Source organism: Neoarius graeffei, chromosome 5 (assembly GCF_027579695.1).
Source record: "Neoarius graeffei isolate fNeoGra1 chromosome 5, fNeoGra1.pri, whole genome shotgun sequence".
Lineage (NCBI taxonomy): Eukaryota > Metazoa > Chordata > Actinopteri > Siluriformes > Ariidae > Neoarius > Neoarius graeffei.
Window position 1 is genome coordinate 3,382,807 of NC_083573.1, and position 27,947 is coordinate 3,410,753.

Sequence of the window (27,947 nt, forward strand, 5' to 3'; positions counted from 1 at the left end):
TCACACCACCAGCCAGTGATGAAGCTAAAAAATAAAAAAAGAGAGAGAAAGCACATGAGAACATGCAGATTGTCAGATTTGTTTGGTTGAGTCCAAAAGTTAGCATCCCCTGTGAAGGTATTGGGGTGGGGGGGACTTTTTCCTGTGGAACAAAAATGCTTAAATCGTGTACATGTTTAAAAAAAAAAAAGGTTTAAAAGTATGTACACTCTCTCTGAATGGAATATATATGTACATTTACCAGCTGGGAGGTCCGTATGGTGAAATACCGTGACCGAGGTCTTGAAAGTACTGAGCGAGGCCCTCTGGGCCGAGGTCACAGTATTTCACCATACGGACCGACCTTAAGCTGGTGAATAATCTCATCTCATCTCATTATCTCTAGCCGCTTTATCCTTCTACAGGGTCGCAGGCAAGCTGGAGCCTATCCCAGCTGACTACAGGCGAAAGGCGGGGTACACCCTGGACAAGTCGCCAGGTCATCACAGGGCTGACACATAGACACAGACAACCATTCACACTCACACCTACGGTCAATTTAGAGTCCTGGTGAATAATATATATATATATATATATATATATATATATATATATATATATTTTTTTTTTTTTTTTTCTTTACCAAATTCTAACAGAAAACAAGAGCGCCTGAAAGGGAAAACCGAGCCGAGCCACCATTTTGAATCCTCATTCACGGCTGTAATGCAAATGGCTTCCTCCTCGGTATACAAGTGCACTTCCATGGCAGGAAAAAAACTACATTTTGCTGCCTATGTCGTCCCCTATTTATACAAATAGGAGTCATTAAGGATTCAGCCATGTTTTTGCTTGGCATTAGCAAGTTGCAGGGTTTTAGCTTTCTCCTGAAATGTTTTTTTTATTTTATTTTGTCTTCCTCAGGGAAGTAAAACTCGCTTTCACTGTAAAGACTGTCGTTATCGCTATCCATGCTGTAAAATTAATGCTATTCTCCTGAGAAATGTGCAAATAAATGTTGAGAAAAATTACGACTATGTTTGTTGTTGTGAACGAGCAAGTCGCCAGAGGTCCGTAACTGGGATCTGTACTGTAGGATACGGACCCGCTTGCCAGCCAATCAGAGCACAGGATTTGTTGGAAACCGGACCGCGGAAAAAACAAAAACATTTATTTTGTAACTTGTACTGTATGCCAAGGAACAGCCTTTCCCTTCCATAACCTTTGGGGATGCAAACTTTTAAACTGAATTGGATATTAAAATATATTTTTTAAATTCTAATATTTCAGTATGTTTACCTGAAAGTCAACATGATCATAAACATGATTTTTTTTTTTTAAGTGTGTATGTGTGCGGGGGGGAAAAAAATAATATATATATATATATATATATATATATATATATATAATATAATATAATATAATATAAAATTTGATGCACAATAAATGCTTGGAAGAGGCATAATTCTGCTTGAATAGTTTTTGCAGTGTCAACTATAAAGAGCTTATTATTTTCTAAAATTGCTCGATTTACTTATTTAATGTTTCACTTTGTAAAATAGCTTTGCACTGACCCGGGCTTTGATATTTTTTCATCAGTGTCCATTTGCTTTGACTTATTGTGACGAGAAAAGTAAAATTTCCCTTAAATTTTATGGACGTTATTCTTTTTCAGCACTACTTGAATCACCATTTCAGATGTCTTTAATTGAAAAGTCGTCTCTGAACATACCGTGAATTGTCGCACCTCACCGCGCTCCACCAGGTGATGTTCGGTCTCGGGCGTGATGGCATACGCCAGTTTCTACAACCAGAAAACAAGTTAACTTGTAAATTCTCTACATTGGTGGGGAAAAAAATTAGAACCCTGAAGAGTTCTTTGGTTGTCCCTCTGAGGGAAGCCGACAACAAAGTGATGCCCTTTAATAAAGGGATCCAGGCAGGATGTGCGAGGATGGTCAGCACTTGGGAAAGTGTGCGATAGAAACTGCAAACTATTGCCTGAGCATCTTGAACCTTTCAGGAATTTATCATTGAACTCTTGGGACCTGCTCCACTCTGAGGTCAAAACACACTATCTCCTGAGAGGCAACCAAAAGATCTTTTTAAGATTGCTAAATTTTCTAAGAGAGCATAAAACCACCAAGTTCTGATGTCTTTTTGAAAGACGAGATGCATGAGCTGGACGACCCATGAGCTCATTAGCTCGCAGGTTTGGTGTGTTGTGGAAGACAGAGTCTGCTGTTAAGTGTGCCGTCTTTTCCATGTTCGTGAGGTTTAAATGCAGGAATGATGCGATTAAATTAACACTTGACATAAACACTGAGGTGGACGTACGGTGCAAAAGCTTCCGGGCAGGACGCAGAACTTGTAGATGGCATAGATGGGAACCGTGATCATGGAGGAGATAGACAGACACCAGCCGAGCATGTTGGCCCACATTGGGAACGAGTAGGAGCCGTACTTCGGGGGGTTAAAGGTCGCAAAGCTCACCACCACCATGAACTCGATATAGGATGGAAAAGGGGGAAAAAAGTAATACAGGAATTAGAGTAATGGTAAATAATTTCAGCTCTTGACACTGAGAAAATGTGATATATTTTCAGTAATTTATCTCATCAGATTAACATTTACAGTATCTGTTTGACAAAATCTGAATTAGATCTCATTATTACATCACAATTTGTAAATAAAATTGCTTCCCGGTTTGGCTAATCTTTAAGATCTTCAGATGGCGAGGAGGTTTTACAGCTTGAATGTGAGCATGTTTGCTAGTTACCCACTTATTAGATTCCAAACGTCGTTTTGTGGACAGCGTTGGTCTCTGTCACCAATCAAGGGAAAGTCTTTTGGACCATATTTTTTTCACGTGGTCCAAATAAATGGAATAATTAACCATACAGCTACCATGCAATAGCTTTTGTTAAATGTTAGCTAATTAGCTCGTCGGCTGTTTGATCGGAGTTCAGCGAGGAAGTTGAATGCTAATCACGTTGGCTCGGGAGATGAAAATGTTGCTTTATAAGCTTTTGGAGTGAGCGAGTGTGAGCGATGAAACTATTTCGAAGAATCCAACAGTGTTGCTTTGGCGGTGCTGGGATTTGAACTTGGAGACTTTTGGTTCTTGTGCTGATTAGCAAGGGGAATTTCCAGCTCAAAAACAGTTCTGTATAATCACCAGAGAAGAAAAGAAAGTGTCATGTACCAGCAGGAAACAGGGGCTGATGAATTTCCAGCAGAGTCGCCAGTAAAATCCTGGTCGCTGCCCGATCATCTCTTGGATATCATCGCTGAAACGATCCACACCTGCATACACACACACACACACACACACACACTGCTGTGAACTGTCGAGCTCTTCACTGGCGAAACTTGAGAATTTCTTCCTTTTCAATATAAAGTGGGTGGGGCTAATCATGGGTCAACATAGCTAAGCTTCACACTATAGTTAGTTTTTGTTTTTTTTCTTTTTTATCAGACATCTAATTTTTGGGTTTGTTTACCTGACATGTTTTGACGTACAACTTCCGTCTTCCTCAGAGTGTCACCGGATGTTATTGGTGATGCATCTTTTATCAGCTGCTGTTTCTGAAGGCGTGGCCTTCCTGTCTGGTTTGACAGGTCGGTCACGCCTTATACTGTGTGTTCGTCCCCTGCAAGATGTCACTCCAGGTATGGGAGAGCATGTATGCTCCCTCATCCCGGTTGATGGTCCTCGGGCTTCGCTTACGGATCTCTATGGCCTCCCTGATCCAGCGCTGATGTTTGTTATCTTCTGTGCGGATGACTCTGGCATTCCCCCAGTCCATAATGTGATTTTCCCTTTTGCAATGATCTGTTATAGCTGACTTATAATTTTCCTGTTGTGCCTTTTCTTTTATTGTTCGGGTTTGTCTTGTAGCTGTCTCCTTTTCGCACTCTTTCTTATGTTCATTTTTTCTTGTGTTGAAACTCCTTCCTGTCTCCCCAATATAAGTTTTATTGCATAATTGGCATGGAATCTCATATATGGTGTTGCATCTGTTGTCCGGATGTATTCTGTCTTTGGGATGAACCAGGATCTGACGGAGTGTTGTGTGTGGTTTGACAGGTGTGTTAATGTTGTGTTTCCTCATTACTCTTTGAATGCGTTCAGTTATTCCCCTGATGTATGGTAATGTAACTACTCCCCTGTGTTCTTGTTTGTTAGTTTGTTTTTTCCCTTTCTTCTGTGTTTTGTTGTTCTTAACCTGTTCCGCCCCTTTTGATATTGCCCATCGTGGATATTGACATGCCTTCAGTGCGTGTTAAAAGATGCGTCACCAATAACATCCGGTGACACTCTGAGGAAGACGGAAGTTGTACGTCGAAACATTTCAGGTAAACAAACCCAAAAATTAGATGTCTGATAAAAAAGAAAAAAAACAAAAACTAACTATATTTAATATAAGACATAATGAATGTAATCGAAAGAGTAAGCTTCACACTGACTGAGGTCAAGGATGATGTTGCTCGTGCTTCTCATGCTATGTTTATTAAACCTGAAGAGTGTCTGAGCGGCGGCACGGTGGTGTAGTGGTTAGCGCTGTCGCCTCACAGCAAGAAGGTCCGGGTTCGAGCCCCGTGGCCAGTGAGGGCCTTTCTGTGTGGAGTTTGCATGTTCTCCCCGTGTCCGCGTGGGTTTCCTCCGGGTGCTCCGGTTTCCCCCACAGTCCAAAGACATGCAGGTTAGGTTAACTGGTGACTCTAAATTGACTGTAGGTGTGAATGTGAGTGTGAATGGTTGTCTGTGTCTATGTGTCAGCCCTGTGATGACCTGGCAACTTGTCCAGGGTGTACCCCGCCTTTCGCCCGTAGTCAGCTGGGATAGGCTCCAGCTTGCCTGCGACCCTGTAGAACAGGATAAAGCGGCTACAGATAATGAGATGAGATGAGTGTCTGAGCCAAACTCGCGAGTGAAAAGCATGAGAACACTGACCGAAAGCTTATCAAGTGAAGGTAGCGTCTGTGTTTAATTGTGCATTTGGGTGGTTGCAACATGCTCGTTTCAGTATTAAGCCACGCCCATTGGCTCAGTGTGTGTGTGTTTGAGGACAGTTGCTGTTTGAGGGCTTTTTTCGGCTTATTTTTTGCAAAACGTTTTTCCTATAAAACTCATCATGATAACCTGAGGACCGAAAGTTCTCTCTGGTGCACGTTTTGCCTTTTCGACATGACCAAATGCTCTAATCAAAGAGGAACGAGAAATTCCAAGAGACACTGCGTAGCTATAAATGGCGACAGCATGTCAGTGACATGTGTTTCCCGCCGCAGGTCACTGTCAGTGCAGATGCTTCTCAGGCACAACCCGTTTTGCTTTTTCTGGAACGAAAGCCCCAGTTTTTGGGTCGCAGCCTGGATCCTTGTGACCTTTCAGGTCAAAGGTCAGTCAGTGTTCTCTTCCTATTGGTCTCTGGTCTTTTGAAGTTCAGGTCAGTCGTTTAGCAGAGTTTCGCCTGAGGGAACGTTTCAGAAAGTTCAGTTCAGTTTTAAATTGCAAAACAGCAGGATTTCATCATGTGGAGGTTTTTTGTTCTCCACGGAGTTAAAAGATGAATCCACTTTTGGATTTGAACATGAAACAAAACTCTTTACCCAGTCAAACTATCAGCGTGTTCAGATAATGAGTTATTTGAACCATGTTGTGAAGTATGGTTTGGGACACTCTCACAGTGGACTGTCAATGGTTGGTCATCTATGTAGTGAATAGGATGTGCCCTCAATGGACGAATGGTGGGTGTTTGTGTTCCATTTCGTGAGTCGTGTGTATGTGAGAGAGAGTGGGGTTTGGGACACATCCACAATGAGCAAATAATGGTGACCAGTTTGTCCTATGAATGTTTGAAAGAAGAGAAAAGTGTAGCCCTCATCCAGGGGTCACGTGATGTCCGAGCCCAGCAGGATGCCACTCGGTTGCATCTAATGAAGCAAAGATGAATTGGAACACAACCAGCGCCTCTCATCCCTGATTCTCCATTACAGCAGTGATGGCCAATCAGCTTACCTGAACACACACTCACCATAAAACCAGGCGATGCCGATGGCTTCAATCAGCACGCCGAAGAGGATCGATGTCCCTGCCCCAAAGTGGTCCAACAACGTGAAGACGTAGATTCCTCCCTATAAGGAATAGACGGCAAAAGAGATGGAGGGGGTCGGTCAGTCTGAGTATACGATTGATTTACATCAGAGATCGAGTCTCGCTGTCATCCTGGTCCTCGACCATGGTAGCGTCTCACTCACGTTGGTGACGCAGAAGAGTGAAATGAGGAAGGTGGACACCACGATGAAGAGCGTGAACAGTTCTCTGTGTTTGTGCAGAAACTTGAATTCATCGATGAGTCCCGTGATCACCGACTCCATCCCTCCCATCTGCAGCAGATGATAAACATGAAGAAATCAGTTAATTCCCATAATACACCTCTCTCACCTTCATTCTTATGGAGTGATGCAGCAAGGCAAAGTGGGCTGTCCAAATAGTTTTTTTTCCTTTCTTTTTTTTCTAAAACAGCAGCTTTGACAGTAATGCAGCTCTATATCACAGGTGTATATGAACACACTCGTTCTAATATGTGGTTGTTTCTGTCATAACACTTGTTCACAGGGACGTTTACAGAGGTGTTTAGGTGTCTTTTGGTCCTAACTGCCCTGTATGTTTTTCGTGAGGGGTCTTACAGCGCTGTCGATGCCCAGCGTGAGCAGCATGATGAAAAAGATCACAGCCCAGACAGAGGAGCCTGGCAACGTCGCAATGGCTTCTGGGTAAATTATAAACACCAAACCGGGACCTGCAGGACATGAGATGAACATGTTAGATGATTGTCTGTTCATCTGTCAAAGATCTGTCTCTAACAGTTTCTACATCCAGGTAAAGTTCTGTCTGTCTTTCTCCATTTCTTCATTAGTTTGTTCATTCATCCATCCATCATCTGTCTCTCCACAGGTCTGTCTTCATCCATCCATAGGCATCTCGTCCATCAGTCCATCCATCTGTCCATCCATCTGTCCGTCCGTCCATCCGTCCGTCCATCCATCCATCCATCCATCCATCCATCCATCCATCCATCCAAACAAAAGCCTGTATGTCTGATTTATCTGTCTGTCTTTCTGTTGGATTATCTGCCTGTCTTGCTCTCTCAATTTCTGTTCCTCCATAAATGCACTTTCAAAGCGTCTCTTTCTCACAGACTCTTGTCCAAAGATGTCCTCAGTCTATCAGTTTGGAGCTAGATTTAGCCTGAATATTTTCACTTGAAATGGACGACGTCCAAAAATAACCAGGCAATGTGAAGGTACAAAATAATATCATGGGAAAAGAGCATGCTCGAACCTTTCAATAATTTCACTTCTGCTGTCTATCGTTAAGTACGATGTGTATGTGCAGACATGGTTGGAAAATTAATCCAAGTGGGAAAGATAAGTGTGGAGAATTTTAACGAGGTTTTTTTTTTTTAAACTTTTTTCTATCACACAGCTTTAACAAAATAAAACCTTGTTAACTCGGTCATCATACCCAAGTCACTCACAACTTTTCTTTCAGGATTGTTCTAACACATCTTTTGACTCACGTTTCATATTTTTGTGCCTCCATGTTGGTGACAGGCGTGGCCGGTGGGATTATGTTCTTGGCTTGTCTGTCCATCTGTCCAGTTCTCGTGACTGTGATGTCTCAAGAATGCCTTGAGAAAATTTCTTCAAATTTGGTAGAAATGTTCAATTGGACTCGAAGATGAACTGATTGACCTTTGGACACCAAATTCTAATGTGATCTCACATTTTTGTGAATGATGGATCAGGAAAGCCTTGAGGGAAGATGAAACCCAACTGGTTCACAGAGGCATACAACCACAGAGCGTGGACTGATGGATGAGGTGTTTCAAATTAAGTATGTAAAATAGTGGGTGGAGACGATGTGAATAGATCAACACCTGCACTGTAATTTGGGGCAACCTGAAAGTCACATCAGGAACAGAGATGGTGTGGAAATTAATATGACTGAAGAGCAGCTATTCAATTTTTCTTCTGTGAAGAACTCATTACTGATATCAAGCACAAATTTGTCCACTTGTTTTAAAGACTGTTTCCTCCTCTCTCTGATACGAGTCCAGTCTCGCAGTTTTGAGTCAATCCCGTTATTTGTGTATGTTGCCCATCCTCACAGAGCACACACTCACCATCAGTGGCAACTTTATCAAGGGCCACGTTGTGTTTCTGCGACATGTAGCCTAGGAACGAGAAGATGACAAAGCCGGAGAAGAAGCTGGTCAGTGAGTTGATGGAGCTGGTGATGATGGCGTCTCTGGGAACACAGAGTAAACAAGCCTGTGATGAGTCGCGTCCGCGATTTTCACATGAAAATGGCAACTGCAATAAGAAACGGACCGATTAATGTCTGAAATGACAGTTTAACAACATAAAGAACGACAGCAAGATTTCTGACACTCTTTTCGGTTTGTGGACAGTGAACAAAGCTGATTTGCTGGGACGAGGCAGGGCCAAAGGTCCTGACTTCAGTTGAAGGAAGTTATTTGCCATGCAGCATTTCAAGTCATTTCGGCAGTTTAGCAGGTTACTTATGCTGCAGGTTTAATAAGGAGATGGAACTGAGTATCATCAGCATAACTGGGGTAAGGAATACAGTGTTTCTGAAAGATGGAATCCGGAGGGAGAATGGACAGGGAAAATAAAACGGAGCTCAAAATGGAGCGTTGGAATTGATCCAAGATGTGAAATTAATGTAGATAAGAGGAGAGCTGAATGAAAACAAGTGTTTTGATGACTTGGGAAAGAAAAGAAAGCAGAGAAATGGGCTTGGAGTTGCTCTGAACAGACGGCTCGAGCTGAGGCTTTTTGAGAAAAGGTTGAATTATGGCTAGTTTGAGGTGGGGGGATGGTACAATTTATTAAAAAGCTGCTTATTTTGGCCAGAATTAAGGGACCAACTGTGGCAAAAACCTCCTTGAAAAGGTGTGTGGGAAAGGCGTTCGGCGTGTAGTGTGGTGATCTGCAGTGTGTACAGTGTGTTGCAGTGTTTTCAGTATGATTGCAGTGGGTCAAGTCTGTGAGCTGCAGTGTGTGTGTGTACGATGTGCGAGCTGCAGTGTGTCCAGTATGGGTGCAGTGTGTCCATTGTGACTACAGCTTGTACAATGTGTGAGCCGTGTACAATGAGCAGCAGTGTGTCCAGTGTGACTACGGTGTATGCAGTTTGTACTATGTGAGCTGCAGTGTGTCCAGTGTGTAAACTGTGTGAGCTGCAGTGTCCAGTATGACTGCAGTGTGCACAATGTGTAAGCAGCAGTGTGACTGCAGAGAGTGAGGGAGTGTACAATGTGAATTGTAGTGTGTACAATGTGTGAGCTGCAGTGAGTCTACCATGTGAATTGCAATGTGTCCAGTGAGATTCCACTGTGTGAGCTGCAGTGTCTCCAGTATGATTTGCATTGTGTCCAAGGTGTGACTGCAGTGTGTACAATGAGCAAGCTGCAGTGTGTATACAATGTGAATTAGTATGTCCAGCATGTGAGCTGCAGTGAGAGTCCAGTGTGTGAGCAGCTGTGTGTGTGTCCCCCACCCCCAACGTGTGAGTGGCTGTGTGTCCCCCCCCCCCCCAACGTGTGAGTGGCTGTGTGTCCCCCCCCCCCCAACGTGTGAGTGGCTGTGTGTCTCCCCCCCCAACGTGTGAGTGGCTGTGTGTCTCCCCCCCCCAACGTGCGAGTGGCTGTGTGTCTCCCCCCCCAACGTGCGAGTGGCTGTGTGTGTCCCCCCCCCCAACGTGTGAGCGGCTGTGTGTCCCCCCCCCCAACGTGTGAGCGGCTGTGTGTCCCCCCCCAACGTGTGAGCGGCTGTGTGTCCCCCCCCCAACGTGTGAGCGGCTGTGTGTCCCCCCCCCCCAACGTGTGAGCGGCTGTGTGTCCCCCCCAACGTGTGAGCGGCTGTGTGTCCCCCCCAACGTGTGAGCGGCTGTGTGTCCCCCCCCCCCAACGTGTGAGCGGCTGTGTGTCCCCCCCCCCCCAACGTGTGAGCGGCTGTGTGTGTCCCCCCCCCCCCCCCAACGTGTGAGTGGCTGTGTGTCCCTCCCCAACGTGTGAGTGGCTGTGTGTCCCTCCCCAACGTGTGAGTGGCTGTGTGTCTCCCCCCCCAACGTGTGAGTGGCTGTGTGTCTCCCCCCCCCAACGTGCGAGTGGCTGTGTGTCTCCCCCCCCCAACGTGCGAGTGGCTGTGTGTCTCCCCCCCCCAACGTGCGAGTGGCTGTGTGTCTCCCCCCCCCAACGTGCGAGTGGCTGTGTGTCTCCCCCCCCCAACGTGCGAGTGGCTGTGTGTCTCCCCCCCCCCAACGTGCGAGTGGCTGTGTGTCTCCCCCCCCCAACGTGCGAGTGGCTGTGTGTCTCCCCCCCCCAACGTGCGAGTGGCTGTGTGTCTCCCCCCCCCAACGTGCGAGTGGCTGTGTGTGTCCCCCCCCCAACGTGCGAGTGGCTGTGTGTGTCCCCCCCCCAACGTGCGAGCGGCTGTGTGTGTCCCCCCCCCAACGTGCGAGCGGCTGTGTGTACCCCCCCCCAACGTGTGAGCGGCTGTGTGTACCCCCCCCCAACGTGTGAGCGGCTGTGTGTACCCCTCCCAACGTGTGAGCGGCTGTGTGTCCCCCCCCAACGTGTGAGCGGCTGTGTGCGCGCCCCCAACGTGTGAGCGGCTGTGTGCGCGCCCCCCCCAACGTGTGAGCGGCTGTGTGCGGGCCCCCCCAACGTGTGAGCGGCTGTGTGCACGGCCCCCCCCAACGTGTGAGCGGCTGTGTGCGCGGCCCCCCCAACGTGTGAGTGGCTGTGTGTGTGTCCCCCCCCCCCCAACGTGTGAGCGGCTGTGTGTTTCCCCCTCCCCCCCAACGGGTGAGCGGCTGCGTGTGTGTCCCCCCCAACGTGTGAGCGGCTGCGTGTGTCCCCCCCCCAACGTGTGAGCGGCTGCGTGTGTCCCCCCCCCAACTTGTAAGTGGCTGTGTGCACCCCCCAATGTGTGAGCGGCTGCGTGTGTCGCCCCCCCCAACGTGTGAGCGGCTGCGTGTGCCCCCCCCCAACGTGTGAGCGGCTGCGTGTGCCCCCCCCAACGTGTGAGCGGCTGCGTGTCCCCCCCCCCAACGTGTGAGCGGCTGCGTGTGCCCCCCCCAACGTGTGAGCGGCTGCGTGTGCCCCCCCCAACGTGTGAGCGGCTGCGTGTGCCCCCCCCAACGTGTGAGCGGCTGCGTGTGCCCCCCCCAACGTGTGAGCGGCTGCGTGTGCCCCCCCCAACGTGTGAGCGGCTGCGTGTGCCCCCCCCAACGTGTGAGCGGCTGCGTGTGCCCCCCCCAACGTGTGAGCGGCTGCGTGTGCCCCCCCCAACGTGTGAGCGGCTGCGTGTGCCCCCTCAACGTGTGAGCGGCTGCGTGTGTCCCCCCCTCAACGTGTGAGCGGCTGCGTGTGTCCCCCCCCCAACGTGTGAGCGGCTGCGTGTGCCCCCCCCAACGTGTGAGCGGCTGCGTGTGCCCCCCCCTCAACGTGTGAGCGGCTGCGTGTGTCCCCCCCTCAACGTGTGAGCGGCTGCGTGTGTCCCCCCCTCAACGTGTGAGCGGCTGCGTGTGTCCCCCCCCCTCAACGTGTGAGCGGCTGCGTGTGTCCCCCCCCCCCCTCAACGTGTGAGCGGCTGCGTGTGTCCCCCCCTCAACGTGTGAGCGGCTGCGTGTGTCCCCCCCTCAACGTGCGAGCGGCTGCGTGTGCCCCCCCAACGTGTGAGCGGTTGCGTGTGCCCCCCAACGTGTGAGCGGCTGCGTGTGCCCCCCCCAACGTGTGAGCGGCTGCGTGTGTCCCCCCCCCCAACGTGTGAGCGGCTGCGTGTGTCCCCCCCCCAACGTGTGAGCGGCTGCGTGTGAGCGGCTGCGTTCCCCCCCCAACGTGTGAGCGGCTGCGTGTGTCCCCCCCCCCAACGTGTGAGCGTCTGCGTGTGTCCCCCCCCCAACGTGAGTGGCTGCGTGTGCCCCCCCCAACGTGTGAACGGCTGCGTGTGCCACCCCCAACGTGTGAGCGGCTGCGTGTCCCCCCCCAACGTGTGAGCGGCTGTGTGTGCCCTCCCCCAGCATGTGAGCTGCAGTGAGAGTCCAGTGTGTGAGCTGCAGTGTGTGTGAGCTGCAGTGTGTGTGTGTGTCTCCAACGTGTGAGCAGCTGTGTGTGTGTCTCCAACGTGTGAGCTGCAGTGTGTGTGTCTCCAACGTGTGAGCTGCAGTGTGTGTGTCTCCAACGTGTGAGCTGCAGTGTGTGTGTCTCCAACGTGTGAGCTGCAGTGTGTGTCTCCAACGTGTGAGCTGCAGTGTGTGTCTCCAACGTGTGAGCAGCTGTGTGTGTCTCCAACCTGTGAACTGCAGTGTGTGTGTCTCCAACGTGTGAGCTGCAGTGTGTGTCTCCAACGTGTGAGCTGCAGTGTGTGTCTCCAACGTGTGAGCTGCAGTGTGTGTCTCCAACGTGTGAGCAGCTGTGTGTGTGTCTCCAACCTGTGAACTGCAGTGTGTGTGTCTCCAACGTGTGAGCTGCAGTGTGTGTCTCCAACGTGTGAGCTGCAGTGTGTGTCTCCAACGTGTGAGCGGCTGCATGTGTCCCCCCCCCACGTGTGAGCGGCTGTGTCCCCCCCCCAACGTGTGAGCGGCTGTGTGTCCCCCCCCCCAACGTGTGAGCGGCTGTGTCCCCCCCCCCAACGTGTGAGCGGCTGCGTGTGTCCCCCCCCCCCAACGTGTGAGCGGCTGTGTGTCCCCCCCCCCCAACGTGTGAGCGGCTGTGTGTCCCCCCCCCCAACGTGTGAGCGGCTGTGTGTACCCCCCCAACGTGTGAGCGGCTGTGTGTACCCCCCCCAACGTGTGAGCGGCTGTGTGTACCCCCCCCAACGTGTGAGCGGCTGTGTGTACCCCCCCCAACGTGTGAGCGGCTGTGTGTACCCCCCCCCAACGTGTGAGCGGCTGTGTGTGTCCCCCCCCCCCAACGTGTGAGCGGCTGTGTGCGCGCCCCCCCAACGTGTGAGCGGCTGTGTGCGCGGCCCCCCCCCAACGTGTGAGCGGCTGTGTGCGCGGCCCCCCCAACGTGTGAGCGGCTGTGTGTACCCCCCCCAACGTGTGAGCGGCTGTGTGTACCCCTCCCAACGTGTGAGCGGCTGTGTGACCCCCCCCCCAACGTGTGAGCGGCTGTGTGCGCGCCCCCAACGTGTGAGCGGCTGTGTGCGCGCCCCCAACGTGTGAGCGGCTGTGTGCGCGCCCCCAACGTGTGAGCGGCTGTGTGCGCGCCCCCAACGTGTGAGCGGCTGTGTGCGCGCCCCCCCCAACGTGTGAGCGGCTGTGTGCGCGCCCCCCCCAACGTGTGAGCGGCTGTGTGCGCGCCCCCCCCAACGTGTGAGCGGCTGTGTGCGCGCCCCCCCCAACGTGTGAGCGGCTGTGTGCGCGCCCCCCCAACGTGTGAGCGGCTGTGTGCGCGGCCCCCCCAACGTGTGAGCGGCTGTGTGCGCGTCCCCCCCAAACGTGTGAGCGGCTGTGTGCGTGTTCCCCCCCAAACGTGTGAGCGGCTGTGTGCGTGTTCCCCCCCAAACGTGTGAGCGGCTGTGTGCGTGTTCCCCCCCAAACGTGCGAGCTGCAGTGCCCCCCCCCAACGTGCGAGCTGCAGTGCCCCCCCCAACGTGCGAGCTGCAGTGTGTGCCCCCCCAACGTGCGAGCTGCAGTGTGTGCCCCCCCAACGTGCGAGCTGCAGTGTGTGCCCCCCCAACGTGCGAGCTGCAGTGTGTGCCCCCCCAACGTGCGAGCTGCAGTGTGTGCCCCCCCAACGTGCGAGCTGCAGTGTGTGCCCCCCCAACGTGCGAGCTGCAGTGTGTGCCCCCCCAACGTGCGAGCTGCAGTGTGTGCCCCCCCAACGTGCGAGCTGCAGTGTGTGCCCCCCCAACGTGCGAGCTGCAGTGTGTGCCCCCCCAACGTGCGAGCTGCAGTGTGTGCCCCCCCAACGTGCGAGCTGCAGTGTGTGCCCCCCCAACGTGCGAGCTGCAGTGTGTGCCCCCCCAACGTGCGAGCTGCAGTGTGTGCCCCCCCAACGTGCGAGCTGCAGTGTGTGCCCCCCCAACGTGCGAGCTGCAGTGTGTGCCCCCCCAACGTGCGAGCTGCAGTGTGTGCCCCCCCAACGTGCGAGCTGCAGTGTGTGCCCCCCCAACGTGCGAGCTGCAGTGTGTGCCCCACCAACGTGCGAGCTGCAGTGTGTGCCCCCCCAACGTGCGAGCTGCAGTGTGTGCCCTCCCCAACGTGCGAGCTGCAGTGTGTGCCCCCCCCAACGTGCGAGCTGCAGTGTGCCCCCCCCAACGTGCGAGCGGCTGTGTGCGCGCCCCCCCCAACGTGCGAGCGGCTGTGTGCGCGCCCCCCCCAACGTGCGAGCGGCTGTGTGCGCGCCCCCCCCAACGTGTGAGCGGCTGTGTGCGCGCCCCCCCCAACGTGTGAGCGGCTGTGTGCGCGCCCCCCCCAACGTGTGAGCGGCTGTGTGCGCGGCCCCCCCAACGTGTGAGCGGCTGTGTGCGCGGCCCCCCCAACGTGTGAGCGGCTGTGTGTACCCCCCCCAACGTGTGAGCGGCTGTGTGTACCCCTCCCAACGTGTGAGCGGCTGTGTGACCCCCCCCAACGTGTGAGCGGCTGTGTGCGCGCCCCCAACGTGTGAGCGGCTGTGTGCGCGCCCCCAACGTGTGAGCGGCTGTGTGCGCGCCCCCAACGTGTGAGCGGCTGTGTGCGCGCCCCCCCCAACGTGTGAGCGGCTGTGTGCGCGCCCCCCCCAACGTGTGAGCGGCTGTGTGCGCGCCCCCCCCAACGTGTGAGCGGCTGTGTGCGCGCCCCCCCAACGTGTGAGCGGCTGTGTGCGCGGCCCCCCCAACGTGTGAGCGGCTGTGTGCGCGTCCCCCCCAAACGTGTGAGCGGCTGTGTGCGTGTTCCCCCCCCAAACGTGTGAGCGGCTGTGTGCGTGTTCCCCCCCAAACGTGCGAGCTGCAGTGCCCCCCCCAACGTGCGAGCTGCAGTGCCCCCCCCCAACGTGCGAGCTGCAGTGTGTGCCCCCCCAACGTGCGAGCTGCAGTGTGTGCCCCCCCAACGTGCGAGCTGCAGTGTGTGCCCCCCCAACGTGCGAGCTGCAGTGTGTGCCCCCCCAACGTGCGAGCTGCAGTGTGTGCCCCCCCAACGTGCGAGCTGCAGTGTGTGCCCCCCCAACGTGCGAGCTGCAGTGTGTGCCCCCCCAACGTGCGAGCTGCAGTGTGTGCCCCCCCAACGTGCGAGCTGCAGTGTGTGCCCCCCCAACGTGCGAGCTGCAGTGTGTGCCCCCCCAACGTGCGAGCTGCAGTGTGTGCCCCCCCAACGTGCGAGCTGCAGTGTGTGCCCCACCAACGTGCGAGCTGCAGTGTGTGCCCCCCCAACGTGCGAGCTGCAGTGTGTGCCCCCCCAACGTGCGAGCTGCAGTGTGTGCCCCCCCAACGTGCGAGCTGCAGTGTGTGCCCCACCAACGTGCGAGCTGCAGTGTGTGCCCCACCAACGTGCGAGCTGCAGTGTGTGCCCTCCCCAACGTGCGAGCTGCAGTGTGTGCCCCCCCCAACGTGCGAGCTGCAGTGTGCCCCCCCCCAACGTGCGAGCTGCAGTGTGCCCCCCCAACGTGCGAGCTGCAGTGTGCCCCCCCAACGTGCGAGCTGCAGTGTGCCCCCCCCAACGTGCGAGCTGCAGTGTGCCCCCCCCCAACGTGCGAGCTGCACTGCCTGTGTGTATACAGTTTGTGAATGGCTATTTATCCAGTTTGATTGCAGTGTGGGAAGTGTGTGACCTGCAGTGTCTCGTAGGATTGCAGCGTGTGTACGATGTGGGAGCTGCAGTGTGTCCGCTGTGAATGCAGTGTGTAGAATGCACAAGCTGCAGTGCATCCAGTATGACTTCTGTGTATGATTTGCAGTGTGTCGTGTGTATGAGCTGCAGTGTGTGGACAATGTGTTGTACTGTGAGTTACAGTAAGGAGCTGCAGTGTGATCATATCTTGCATATACAGTGTGAATATTATGTGTAGCATGTATAATGTGCACAGTTCGTCTGTAAGGTACATTGCATGCGGAAAGTCTGAGTATGGTGTGAAGTGTGAATGCAGTGAGTGTGCTGTGTGTACAGTGTGAGACCTGCAGTGTGTATACTGTACACTGGTTTTGTATGATTTGAATGCAATTTCTACTTGACTGGTGAGTAGCTTGTGAACAGGATGTGAATACAGTGAGTGTGTCGTGTGTGCACATGTTGGAGTCACACAATATTGTATGTGTACAGTGAGTTGACTTTGTATCGTGTTTGTGCAGTGCATATACTGTCGTGTGCTTGATGGAGTACAATTTGGTGTGTGTGTGTACACTGTGTACCTGTAGCAGTTGTTGGTGAATTTGTTGTAGCTGGAGAAGGCGATTAAAACACCGAAGCCGACTCCTAAAGAGAAGCAGATTTGCGTCGCCGCCTCGATCCAGACCTACACACACACAAAGCGGCCGCAGTGCCATCATTAAGGATAATTGCAGGAACTCATTGAGCTCAGAGATGAAAGGAACTCGTTGAATGCAGGGTAATTTTGCAAATTGCTGCCGCTCGCATGCGTCTAATCTAATTCTCAAACTGCAGCTTTGAGGCCGTTTAAGCGAGTGACCAGCGAGACACGGTGAAATTTATCACAATGACTACGATCTTGTGATTCACACACTTCCCCACGATACACCAGGAAAAGACACGGACTAGACCATGTTTACACTGCTCTGACCTGTTTATCTACAGTATCTATCCATCCATCCCTCTGTCTGTTTCTGTCCACCTGTCACTCCATACTACTTGATGTTCCTCCCCAAGTTCCTTTGAACACACCTGGCACTGCTGGACTCTCTTGTCCACAGGTATCGAAGAGAGATGACTGATGATCGCTCTTTCTGCTTTGCTTATTCCTCCTGTCCGTTTACCCGTTCGTCTATCCGTTCATTTGTCTTTGTCATAAATTGTCTAATATTTTACGATTGTGTGGCATCTAAGGTTGTGTTAGTGGTGGATGGTGTGAAATGTGCACATCCTTGTGCACTTGAGCAGTTCACTTGTCACTTATCCACACCACCACCGTGTCAACAATTCTGTACACAATGATTCGCGTGTGTATAAACCTGAGCATCACACAGACGCATGAAGTCCACACTCAGGTAGGCTTTAATCCCATCGATGGCTCCAGGCAGAGTCACACCCCGCAGCAGGAGAACCGTCAGAACCACGTAAGGCATGGTGGCAGTGATCCACACCACCTACACACACACACAGGTTTCATTATCGTCATGACCATCCATCTTTTTATCCATATGTCTTGTATTTCTTTTTACATCTAAGATAAAGAATTGTCTCACTTTGCCTGAGGTCTTGACTCCCTTCCACAGACTGAAGTAAAGGATGACTATGACGACAGCGAGACAGGAAGTGAGCTGCCAGCGAGGCAGGCCGAGATCGTTGATCCCCGTACTGTCCTGAAGGTGCAGCACACCACGTCTGCACAACAAAACACACTTATCAACATCATTTCATTTATAAAGTGAGCAAACATTCACTGCTGAGCAATGATGCAGCTCACTGGAAGCGTTAATGTCATTTTGAAGCAACATTTCCAGAATCTCATTGGGCTTAAAAAGGCAGGGTGGAAGTTAGAACTTGGTCATGTGACATTTTTTTTCCATCAGTCTTAATTTTCACATTTGCAGCTGCATGTTGCGTATTTTTTTTTAAAAGCTATATCTAATAGTTGAGATTGATGAACACAGCACTGTGCTAAAGTTTCCAGCTAGCTTGTGAGTTTAGCTAATACCCAGGTCAGACGGCAGAAAGACGCATGCTGTGACTTGCGATCGATCGGGTGGCGACGGATCGCGGGTGGACGCAGGCGTTTTGCGTCAAATCCTTCATTGTGGTTAGACATATGGCAAGACGCAGATTTTTTTTTTTAAGCTGTTAAGACAGGACGCAACCAGTCGGAAGCAGACGCAGCGCACGGAAAACCTTGAAAAAGAATAAGGCCATAAGACTGCTTGCAGGTTGTTATAAACCAGGGCTTTTCAAAGTGTGGGGCGCGCCTCCCCTAGGGGGCGCCAGAGTTCTTCGGGGGGGGCGCAACGTGAGGAAAAATAAACCAGAATAAGTTACTATTGCGGACATTTCGCGAACTTCAGCTAGCCTTTGCCAGAGACAAAATGGATCGATTTTTAGTACCTAAAGCTACAGTGAGTGAGGAGACAGAGTCTGGGCCAAGCAAAAAAAAGAAGGAAGTATGACCACGATTATTTAAAGTTTGGATTTTCATGGACTGGATCTGAAGATGCTCCACTGCCACAGTGTGTTGTCTGCCAAGAGGTGCTAGCTAACGATGCTATGAGATGTTTAAAATGTGTAAAACAAGATGGTTTTTAAAAAAAAAAAAGCACAGATGTTTAAAATGTGTAAAAAAAAATGATGTTTTTTAAAAAGCACAGATGTTTAAAATGTGTAAAAAAAAAGTTTTAAAAAAGCACAGATGTTTAAAATGTGTAAAACAAGATGTTTTAATAAAGCTCATGTTTTAAATGTATAAAAAAGATGTTTTCAAAAAGCACAGATGTTTAAAATGTGTAAAAAAAAAAAGGTGTTTTAAAAAAGCAGATGCTTAAAATGTGTAAAAAATGTTATAAAAAGCAGATGTTTAAAATGTGTAAAAAATGTTTAAAAAAAGCAGATGCTTAAAATGTGTAAAAAATGTTATAAAAAGCACAGATGTTTAAAATGTGTAAAAAAGATGTTTTAAAAAGCACAGATGTTAAATGTGTAAAAAATTAGCTTTATTAAAACATCTTTTTTTACACATTTTAAACATCTGTGCTTTTTAAAACCTCTTTTACACATTTTAAACATCTGTGCTTTTTATAACATTTTCTACACATTTTAAACATCTGCTTTTTTAAAACACCTTTTTTTTTTACACATTTAAAACATATGAGCTTTATTAAAACATCTATGTTTTAAATGTATAAAAAAGATGTTTTAAAAAAGCAGATGTTTAAAATGTGTAAAAAAAAAGTTATAAAAAGCACAGATGTTTAAAATGTGTAAAAGAAAAAAAAGTGTACAACAACCATTTTTTAAATACGAATGGAACATTAAGTATAGCAACAACAAAAATTGTAGGGGGGGCTGACTCTCCCACACTTTGAAAAGCCTTGTTATAAACTATTTGCAGGTGCAGTCTGCGTCTGCCTGCGATGCATCTTGACCATCTCGAAAGACTTGTCTTCCCCTGCGTCTAGCTGCCGCAACCTGCTTCAACCTGTGATCGCTCGCTCAAGCGTTGCACGACTGCCTGCCTCGACATGCATCAACCTGCTATTTGCACTAATTGGAAGCGAATTGCAGCTGAAATGCAAACAGATCGTGATCCACTTGCATCAGCTTGCCTCTACTAAAGCCCCTCTGTAACTCTGCGTCATCATGCATCGACGCAAGGCCAGTCTTCGTCTACCTGCTATTTTATCATCGCGGGTAGACGCGAGTAGCTGAAAACTAGTTGCAGCCTGCCGTATGACCTGGGCATAACCCAACAGTCGCTTTCTGATAAGGAGCCAATGCAGTTCCAAACCCAAGATTATTATTGTTAACCTTTTGTACCTTTAAAAAAAAAAATTACCAGCTTTGAAAAGTACTGTGGAAATAAAACCAAGAAACATATCCAGAATCAACGAAAAAATATACTACGGATATTACAATTCTTAAGCTACGAGTAGCTAGCAAGTTTGGCTTGTGGTGTAACACAAGATCACAGTGGTAATCTGGCTAATATTAGCTTCATGCTGCGTTTACATAGCTAACTTGCAGAGCTAATAGCCAGCTAGTGTTACCGTTTAACTCACTCAAAGTACTCTAAAGCAGGTGTGGCTTTGTGCGAGTCGTTCAGGAAGGTGGCGTTCAGGTCGGCGCAGTTTGCGCTGTTCCACGTGTTGTTGCAGTCGACCCACGGCAGCTCAGCGGAGAACGACGAGAACAGGTAGAACAGCGCCCAGGCGATGATGACGTTATAGTAGAAACCCACGTACAGTGAGATGAGGATCACCGTGAAGCCGACACCTGAGGACCAGGGGGATGAACAGAACTTGCAAAAATACTTTTTTCAGAATCCCAAGCATGAGCGAGAAATGAAAATTCGATGACGAGTGCATGGTGATCTTGCTTATCATGGACTTTTTGATCAAGCTCCAGGTTGAAAATCTCATTGTTTCTGACAAGTCACAAAAGACGTCTCATTTTTCTTTCTGTACTTTTTTTCTTTTCAACAATAGCCCAAGGCGGTGTTAATAAATAAGCAAATCCCTCAGGGCACAAACCAGGAGGAAAAACGATCAAAGATTTGTTCTTCAGCACAGATAAGGAATGTGACGCATTCACAATGCACATGAAAAGTTCTAAAATCGTGTTTCAGTGCATTTACAGTGCTGGCCAGAATTATTGGCACCCTTTGTAAAATGACCAGACATTTACAAACGGTAAGTCAAATTCTCTTCACAGACAATCGAGAATTATTGACTTGTTCAAATATCATTACATTACAAAGACAGTTTTGTTTTTTTAAATAAAGTATTTTTCTTTGGTATTTGTGCAAAATCTGTGCTGAAATTTCTTAATCGTGCCAATTTGGGGGTGGGGGGGGAGACCTTATTGTTGTTTGCTCTCAGTAACCAGTTTTGATCTTTCTTCCAAGAAGAATTAAATAATTATAATTTTCCCCTTCAAAATATACTATTGACACCCTTTCAGGAATATTTTAAATGATGAGTTAAGTGTCATTCACATTTGCAGTTCGTCTCCAAGATGACTGTCAATGCTTTTGAACATGTCCTGTTTCCCTGTCGTAAAAATAAAAGGTCGCACACGTGTAAAATAATTTCTACTCCCCTCATGGAAGGTTTTATCAAATATAAATCATAAAGGTGTTGATCATTTTGAAACCAGCATTTTGTCTGAAAAACACACTTAAATTTAAATAATTGGATAATATTTGGGCTCAAAATACCACTTGGTGCCTGTGTTTTTTGTTTTATGGAGGGTGCCAATAATTCTGGAAGGCATCATCACTGCATTCAGGTGCTGCCTGATTTTCTCCGTCGGTTATTTCCACACCTGCATGGCGTCAGAAGGATCCCTCAGCTTGACAAGAGGTTTAATATTGGGGGTTTTCTAATTGCTCGAATTGCATTGTGATAAAATAACTCTAAAGTGATGGTCTGGACCAGTGGGACGCTTGTCGCGAAGGTGTAAAATGGGGATTTTTGCTAGGAGACACATTCACGTCATCTCATTGTGTGCACATGTGCAATTTTGGGCACTTTCAGGGCATCGATCGTGAGGAAGTGAACGTGTTGATCAGCAGTAATTACAGTAATCTCCCGACGAGTGGCAGGCACACAGAAAACAGAGCTCGTCATTAACATGTCTGTCTTTCTCTTTCTTCCTCTCCCTCGTTCTGACAGCTCGGTCTGTTGGGAATCTAAATCTGATCACACACCTGTAGCCACACACACACCAATCATTCTTATTTGTTTGTAACATTTCCAGTCAGTTTGAATAACGTGATGGTAAATTTATCTCCTCAGACTTGTCTACTGAGATGATGTAGCGTTAGCTAATTTGGAAAATATCCTGTGTGAGCTTTGGTTCATCTTAACATCCTCCATAACTACCTGTGGCGAATTTAATCAGCTAGTCAGAAAACATCCTGTTTTTAACTTGGCTAGTTTGAATAAAATTGTGTGCTAGTTACAATAACCTTCTGTGGTAAACCTGGCTAGTCAGATTAGCATCCTGTGCTACTTTTAACTCGTATGATTAATGTCCATAAACTCCTGTCATAACTCTAGTTAGCGACACTTTACAACAAACAATTTTCTTTCAGGGTGCACAAGAAATTTTTCAATCTAGCTCAAGTTTGAACACTATCCTGTGGTAAATTTTGAGAGTTTAAATAATATCTTGTGGTAAATTTTGCGAGATAAAATAACATCCTGTGGTAGACGACGCTTTAGGAGCGATAATGTCCTGTGGTAACTGTAGCTAGTTAGAAGAGCAACCAATGGTACATTTAGCAAGTTTGACTAATATCCTGTGGCAAGTTTGAATCATAATTGTAATCTCGTCTGGTAAATTTAGTGACATATAATTTCAACTTGGCATTTTGTTGAATGAGATTTAATATCCTGTAGTAACTTGTGCAACAAAACCTTTTTTGAGAATATTTTTTTGATAATTATTGTTCGCTTGACTCTCCTGTGGGTAGCATTAGTGTGCTAATCATGATTAGATTAGATTAGATTCACTTTATTGATCCCACATCGGGGAAATTCACGTTACAGTAGCAAGAAAATGTCATACAGATAACATATAAAACTGAAATAAAAATTAGACAAACGAAAGATTAAATACAGAGGGCTATTTCCATTATCTACCATGAAAAAGTATAGAAAAATTGCCCTATTGAGGGGCTCAGAAAAATTGCACATTACAGGTAGACTGTGTGTATATATACACACATACATAATATATAAGTATGCATAAAAATAGTTAAAGACCAATATTATTGCACATAATTGCATCGATGAGAGATGGCAGAGGTAGTTATAACAGGTTATTGGTGCTACATTACAAGTTGTGGGTGTTCTACAGTCTGACAGCAGTAGGTATGAATGACCTGCGGTATCTCTCCTTCTTACAGCGTGGGTGTAGCAGTCTACTACTTAACGAGCTGCTTAAAGCCCCCACAGCCTCATGTAGGGGGTGAGAGGGGTTCTCCATGATTGAGGTCAGCTTGGTTAACATCCTCCTCTCACCCACCACCTCAATGGAGTCCAGAAGACAGTCCAAGACTGAGCCAGCCCTTCAAACATGTGATGTTATGATTGGCATGCTACACTTTACAACAAACAATTTTCTTTCAGGGTGCACAAGAAATTTTTCAATCTAGCTCAAGTTTGAACACTATCCTGTGGTAAATTTTGTGAGTTTAAATATCATCTTGTGGTAAATTTTGCTAAAAATATAAGATAAAATATCCTGTGGTAGATGATGCGATAATGTCCTGTGGTACGTAACTAGCTAGTTACAAGAGCAACCAGTGGTACATTTGGCAAGTTTTAATCATAATTATAACCTCCTGTGATAAATTTAGCAATGTAATTTCAACTTCACGTTTTGCTGAATGGGATTTAACATCATGTGGTAACTTGAGCAATAAAACCTCTTTTTTTGGCTAATATTTATTTCATAATTATTGCTAGCTAGATCCTCTTGTAGTAGCTTTACGGTAACTCACTCGTCATAACATCCAGTGTTAACTTGAGCTTTAATATCCATAAACTCTTCCGGTAAATTTAGTTCGTATGACAGGACATTATAGAGTCATTTTTAGCTAGTTAGCAGCAATAGCAGTCTGTAATGATGTTGGCGAGGTAACATTGCATCCTGTGGTCACTTTACCAGAGAAAAGTATTCTCGAGAAACTTTGCTGGTTAGGTTAGCATCCGGGTACATTTTTACTTGTTTTGAGTAACATCTTGTGGCAACTTGAGCGAGTTGAGATATTTTGTGGGAAATAATATCCAGTAAGAAGAAACTTTTGTGGTAAATTTGGCTAGCTGGAATATCACATTCTGTCGGTCGTGTTGAAAAACATCCATAACCTCCTGTGGTAACTTTAGCTAGCTATACAAAACTTTTTGGTATATTGGTTAACACTATTAGTGATTTTAGATTAGTGGCTTTTCTGCTGATTTTTACACAACTGGCTTCAATTAATGTAAAGAACATCATCGAGCTCCTTTTTTTGGTTCTTTTATTCTTGAAAATGCATAATTTTAGGTACAAAGCCTTTTTCCATGTTGTGCACAAGTATTTTCTGCACTTTGAAAGATTATTTTTCTTTGACGTCTCAGTTAAGTAAAAAGGCCTGGTACGTTAACGTTGGTAATACAGTGTGAAGCAGTGCTGATGTCCATGGTTTGGGGTGAAAATGGCCTACACACGCTTGTATATGTATGACTGGTCATCTAACACGCCCGAGTATTATCAAAAACCTGACATTGAAGGTCACACAGGCCTTCTGAAGCATGTTAAAATCTCTCCCTGCAGTCAACTAATATGAACACGACAAGCTTTTAGAGTTTTGAGACTAAAAGCCAATTTGACTGTCTCCCATTTCAGAGTTTTTAATCGAGAGATAAACAGTACCTGTCTCGTGTGACTGAACGTCTCGTCTCTGTTTCCCCAACCATGTCTAACACGCAGTGTTGATGGAAAACGGGATAACACCTGATACCAACTTCATTACCGGTGTGACCCCACAGCAGGTACGTACCTCACCGTAGGTTCATAGTGCAGGGCTTTACTCACCTTTTCTCATATTTTCATCATGATGTATTTTATTAAAAATTCTATGTGACGTTCTTTAATCACAAAATGGTAATAAATTGCTGAATTTTGTGTAACTGCTGATGGAAGACAAACACATGACCACATGGTTTGAGTAGTGATTGTTGTCAGGCAGCTGGGAAATGAGTTAAACAGACTAATCACTGGCCTGCTTTACGCTGTACGATATTTTTTAAGAACAGTGCTCCCCCCCCCCCCCCCCCAGATCAGATCCGTACAATGAAGATACTCTTACGATAGATCGGTGATAAAAGAAAATGACGTTCTGTTTACGTCAACAATCTGAAAATGTGCTCGCTCAATAATATGGGTGAAAATGAGCTTGAGGCTTTTCAGATTCTGTCCATTCGCATGTTTCATTGATGACCATCAGGATGAGTTGTGTTTTTGTCGCTGTTCTGAGAGTTTGCCGTTGTCTTGGTGGGTTTTAGACAAGTCGAAAATCAGAATGACGAAGGAAATGTGACGACACCACCACCTGGAATTTCAACAAAAAACCCTCAGGTATTTTGGTAAATTATTTAAACTCGTAAATTAAATTCATGCTGGAATTACACTTAACCTTGAATCAACCAGCTGCCGGATCTGCTGTATTGAGAAACATGAACTTTTTAGAAGATTGCAGCAGTGTACACTTGTTATTTTACTGCACATCATATCAGACAGCAACGAATCAGTTGCCTTCAACAGCGTTACCTTTAAATATCGGACAAATCTTCCAGACTCCCGCCGCTCCTTCACGGTTGTATTGTCCCAACGCTAATTCCATGTAGAAGAGTGGCATTCCGGCAATCACCATGAAGAACAAGTAGGGGACGAGGAAGGCACCTTGGTGGAGAAAAGGAAACAAACGTCGCTATTATTGAGATCAGATTTGGATGCAAGTTTGGATGTGTTCTGTATTTTATTCTTCATTAATTTCAATGTATAACAAATCTAAAAAAAAATGGAAATGAGAAAAAACTTGGTCAATAAATAATTTTTGTAAATTAAATTTAGAAGTAATTTTAATTTTAAAGACTACTACGCTGTGCTGGTTTGGTGGCTCACGCCTACATTTCGACAAGTATTTTACAGAAGAAAGCGCTGAAGAATCCTGCAATCTGAAAACCAGTACCTTATACCAGACCTGACTTCAGAAATAGGCACTCAGCATGAAACAACTTTAAAACTCTCCATGAAAACAGAGATAAGAGTTCCTGATGTGAATAATCCAGAAGGCTGAGATCGGACTTTTTTTTTCTTGACTGATCAGACTTTTCAGTGATGGGAAGGAAAAAGAAAAAAAAACACATTATTCAGGTTATGGACATCAGATAATACGTACATATGTAATTATGTAGAATTATCAAGATCAGACATGTTCTCTTTCTAGATCAGACCTCATGTTTCAGCACGGGGGGGAGACATTAAGTTTTTGACATCAGACATCTTTTTGGGTGTACAAAGGAATAATCTGAAGTATTTTATGATGGTTAAACAGAAATATTGATGTACCTAACAATTGAGATCAGACAGTGCCCTTGTGTCTCTTTCCAGCCTGCACAGAATGTTTCATCATAATCTTGTGGAAATGGGAGAAGATAATTCAGTGCCGTAAAACCATACAACAGATACCGGTGTCAATATTTAATGTATAAAATGATTACCGGATCAAAGGTATAGCTCTTGAGGAACACGGTTATATTTCTCGACCCAATTATTGAAGAAGAAAATCCATTTATTTCCAATATTTTGAGTCAATATTCAGTAAAACAGGGTTTTTCAGAGCTGATACAGGATCAGGTACAATATCAGGGGGAAAAAAAAACAAACATAAAAACTGAGATATGGAATTTATTATATTGATTGGAGATCTAAAACAATACTTTTTTAAGAAAACTTGAATATCTAAATATAAATGATATCGATCAAAATTTGAATATAGAAGCTGAAATGGCAAAATATTGGATCATTTCATCCCATATATCTGAGTACTTTTATATACGACACTCAAATGCGTTTAAAATGGATTTTGAGCACCGAAATGGCTCGGATTTTGTCATGAACATTATTCCTTTTTTTTAAGCAGCTTTTGATTTAGATTTATTTGCACCCTGAGCAATTGTAATAATCATTGTATTCTGGCTCAGAACAGTGTTTTAAAATGGTTCCAGTTGGGTCTCCAGAATGCCCTGGATAAACACGATCAGGATGGAGTTTTGTTTCTAGCTTTAATCAAGATCATGGTCTTTCAATTTGAGAAGCCCCAAATCATCCCTGCTCATGCTCACTGTTTTTTGTTCACTCGTGAATCTTGTGGTCAGATTTTGGTGATACGATCCAATCAAAATTGAACAACCAAAAGAATGCAAGATGCAAGTTATGACATTGACCAATGAAATAATCACTGCCTTCTTGTGCGAGTTTGCTTTACTTAGGCACAGTTACTGGTTAACCATTAACCAATGTGCTCTGGAGCTATTATAGTCAATAAAAAAGGGTACTGATGTGTATTAACTCAAAGTAAAAAAAAAAAAAAAAGCCAAAACCATGGAGTACATATACAAGCAGGTTTTTTGAGCAGGAGCAGAGCAAATTTGCATGCGAGCAGGGGCTATTTGATAGAGAGGATGGAAAACATTGCAAAATGTGAATTGAAGAGAAGCAGGATTAATATTTCCATCGCCCTATTGTCTGCTTGATGTCTGGAGAAGAAAGGTTGCTTCTGAGATTGAGGTGATAAACTACTGGTCGAAGTGGCTGGTGACCGTGTTTCTAGGTGCTAATAAATGCCCAATTTGTCAAGAATATACAAGAACTTCTCCAAGCAGCTCAGTTCAGGAACAAAAAGTTTCCTCCAAATACTTGTCTCCAGTTAATTTGGAACTGATCTTGAAGGTTTTTCTCCAGACATCCGAGGAGCCTCTGCTCAACGGTGATTTTCTCTGGCGTACCTGGGTAATTGTCTTAAAAAATGATCAGGGTTTACCAAAAGTTAAATTAAAATCTTGTAAATTTTCCACTCTTACCTCCTCCGTTCTTGTAGCACAGGTACGGGAACCTCCAGACGTTGGCGAGGTCCACCGCAAAGCCGATGACAGACAGCAGGAAGTCAATTTTCTTGGCCCAGGTTTCTCGTTCTTCTCCAGACGGATGAGTCTGGCCGGTTGGCGCGATGATGGCGGAGGAGGTGAACTGAACGCCATTTTGCTCCTTCACCAGGATCAACTCCACATCTTTGGGTCCCGTGGAGCCAGAGGGATTGGCGGGAGCGATGACGGAGGACATGAGTGCGGCCGGAGCTCTGCCTCTGAGCATGGGGCTTTGCTGAGGGAAGAGAATGCAGATGGAGGAAAAGGATGGATAATGATGGCAGTTTGGGGGGAGGGGAGGAGCGAGACAGCCATGTCGATGTTACAGATGAGGAACGTTCCAAAAACGATCCCGACATGACGGGCTGCCATGT

General features: G+C 47.2%; 1 protein-coding gene across 1 annotated transcript; it reads right to left on the bottom strand.

The window, feature by feature from the left end:
* Positions 1-27,799, bottom strand: slc6a3 (solute carrier family 6 member 3). The gene is made up of 14 exons (XM_060920361.1): positions 27,511-27,799; positions 25,196-25,327; positions 19,936-20,149; positions 17,416-17,554; positions 17,182-17,316; positions 16,405-16,508; positions 8,169-8,293; positions 6,670-6,782; positions 6,238-6,366; positions 6,015-6,114; positions 3,182-3,282; positions 2,314-2,481; positions 1,709-1,780; positions 1-24 (listed from the first exon to the last, which is right to left on the bottom strand). Exons 1-14 carry the CDS (start codon positions 27,797-27,799, stop codon positions 1-3), a joined length of 1,845 nt encoding a protein of 614 aa, XP_060776344.1.
* Between the last annotated feature and the right edge of the window lie 148 nt (positions 27,800-27,947).

Coding starts and splice junctions, on each gene's coding strand:
- slc6a3 (XM_060920361.1), bottom strand. CDS start 27,799: ATGCTCAGAGGCAGAGCTCCGGCCGCACTCATGTCCTCCGTCATCGCT. Junction 20,150..25,195: donor GATTTGTCCGATATTTAAAG/GTAACGCTGTTG, acceptor CCTGGTCCTCAG/GTGTCGGCTTCACGGTGATC. Junction 3,283..6,014: donor CGGCATCGCCTGGTTTTATG/GTGAGTGTGTGT, acceptor GTGTGTATGCAG/GTGTGGATCGTTTCAGCGAT.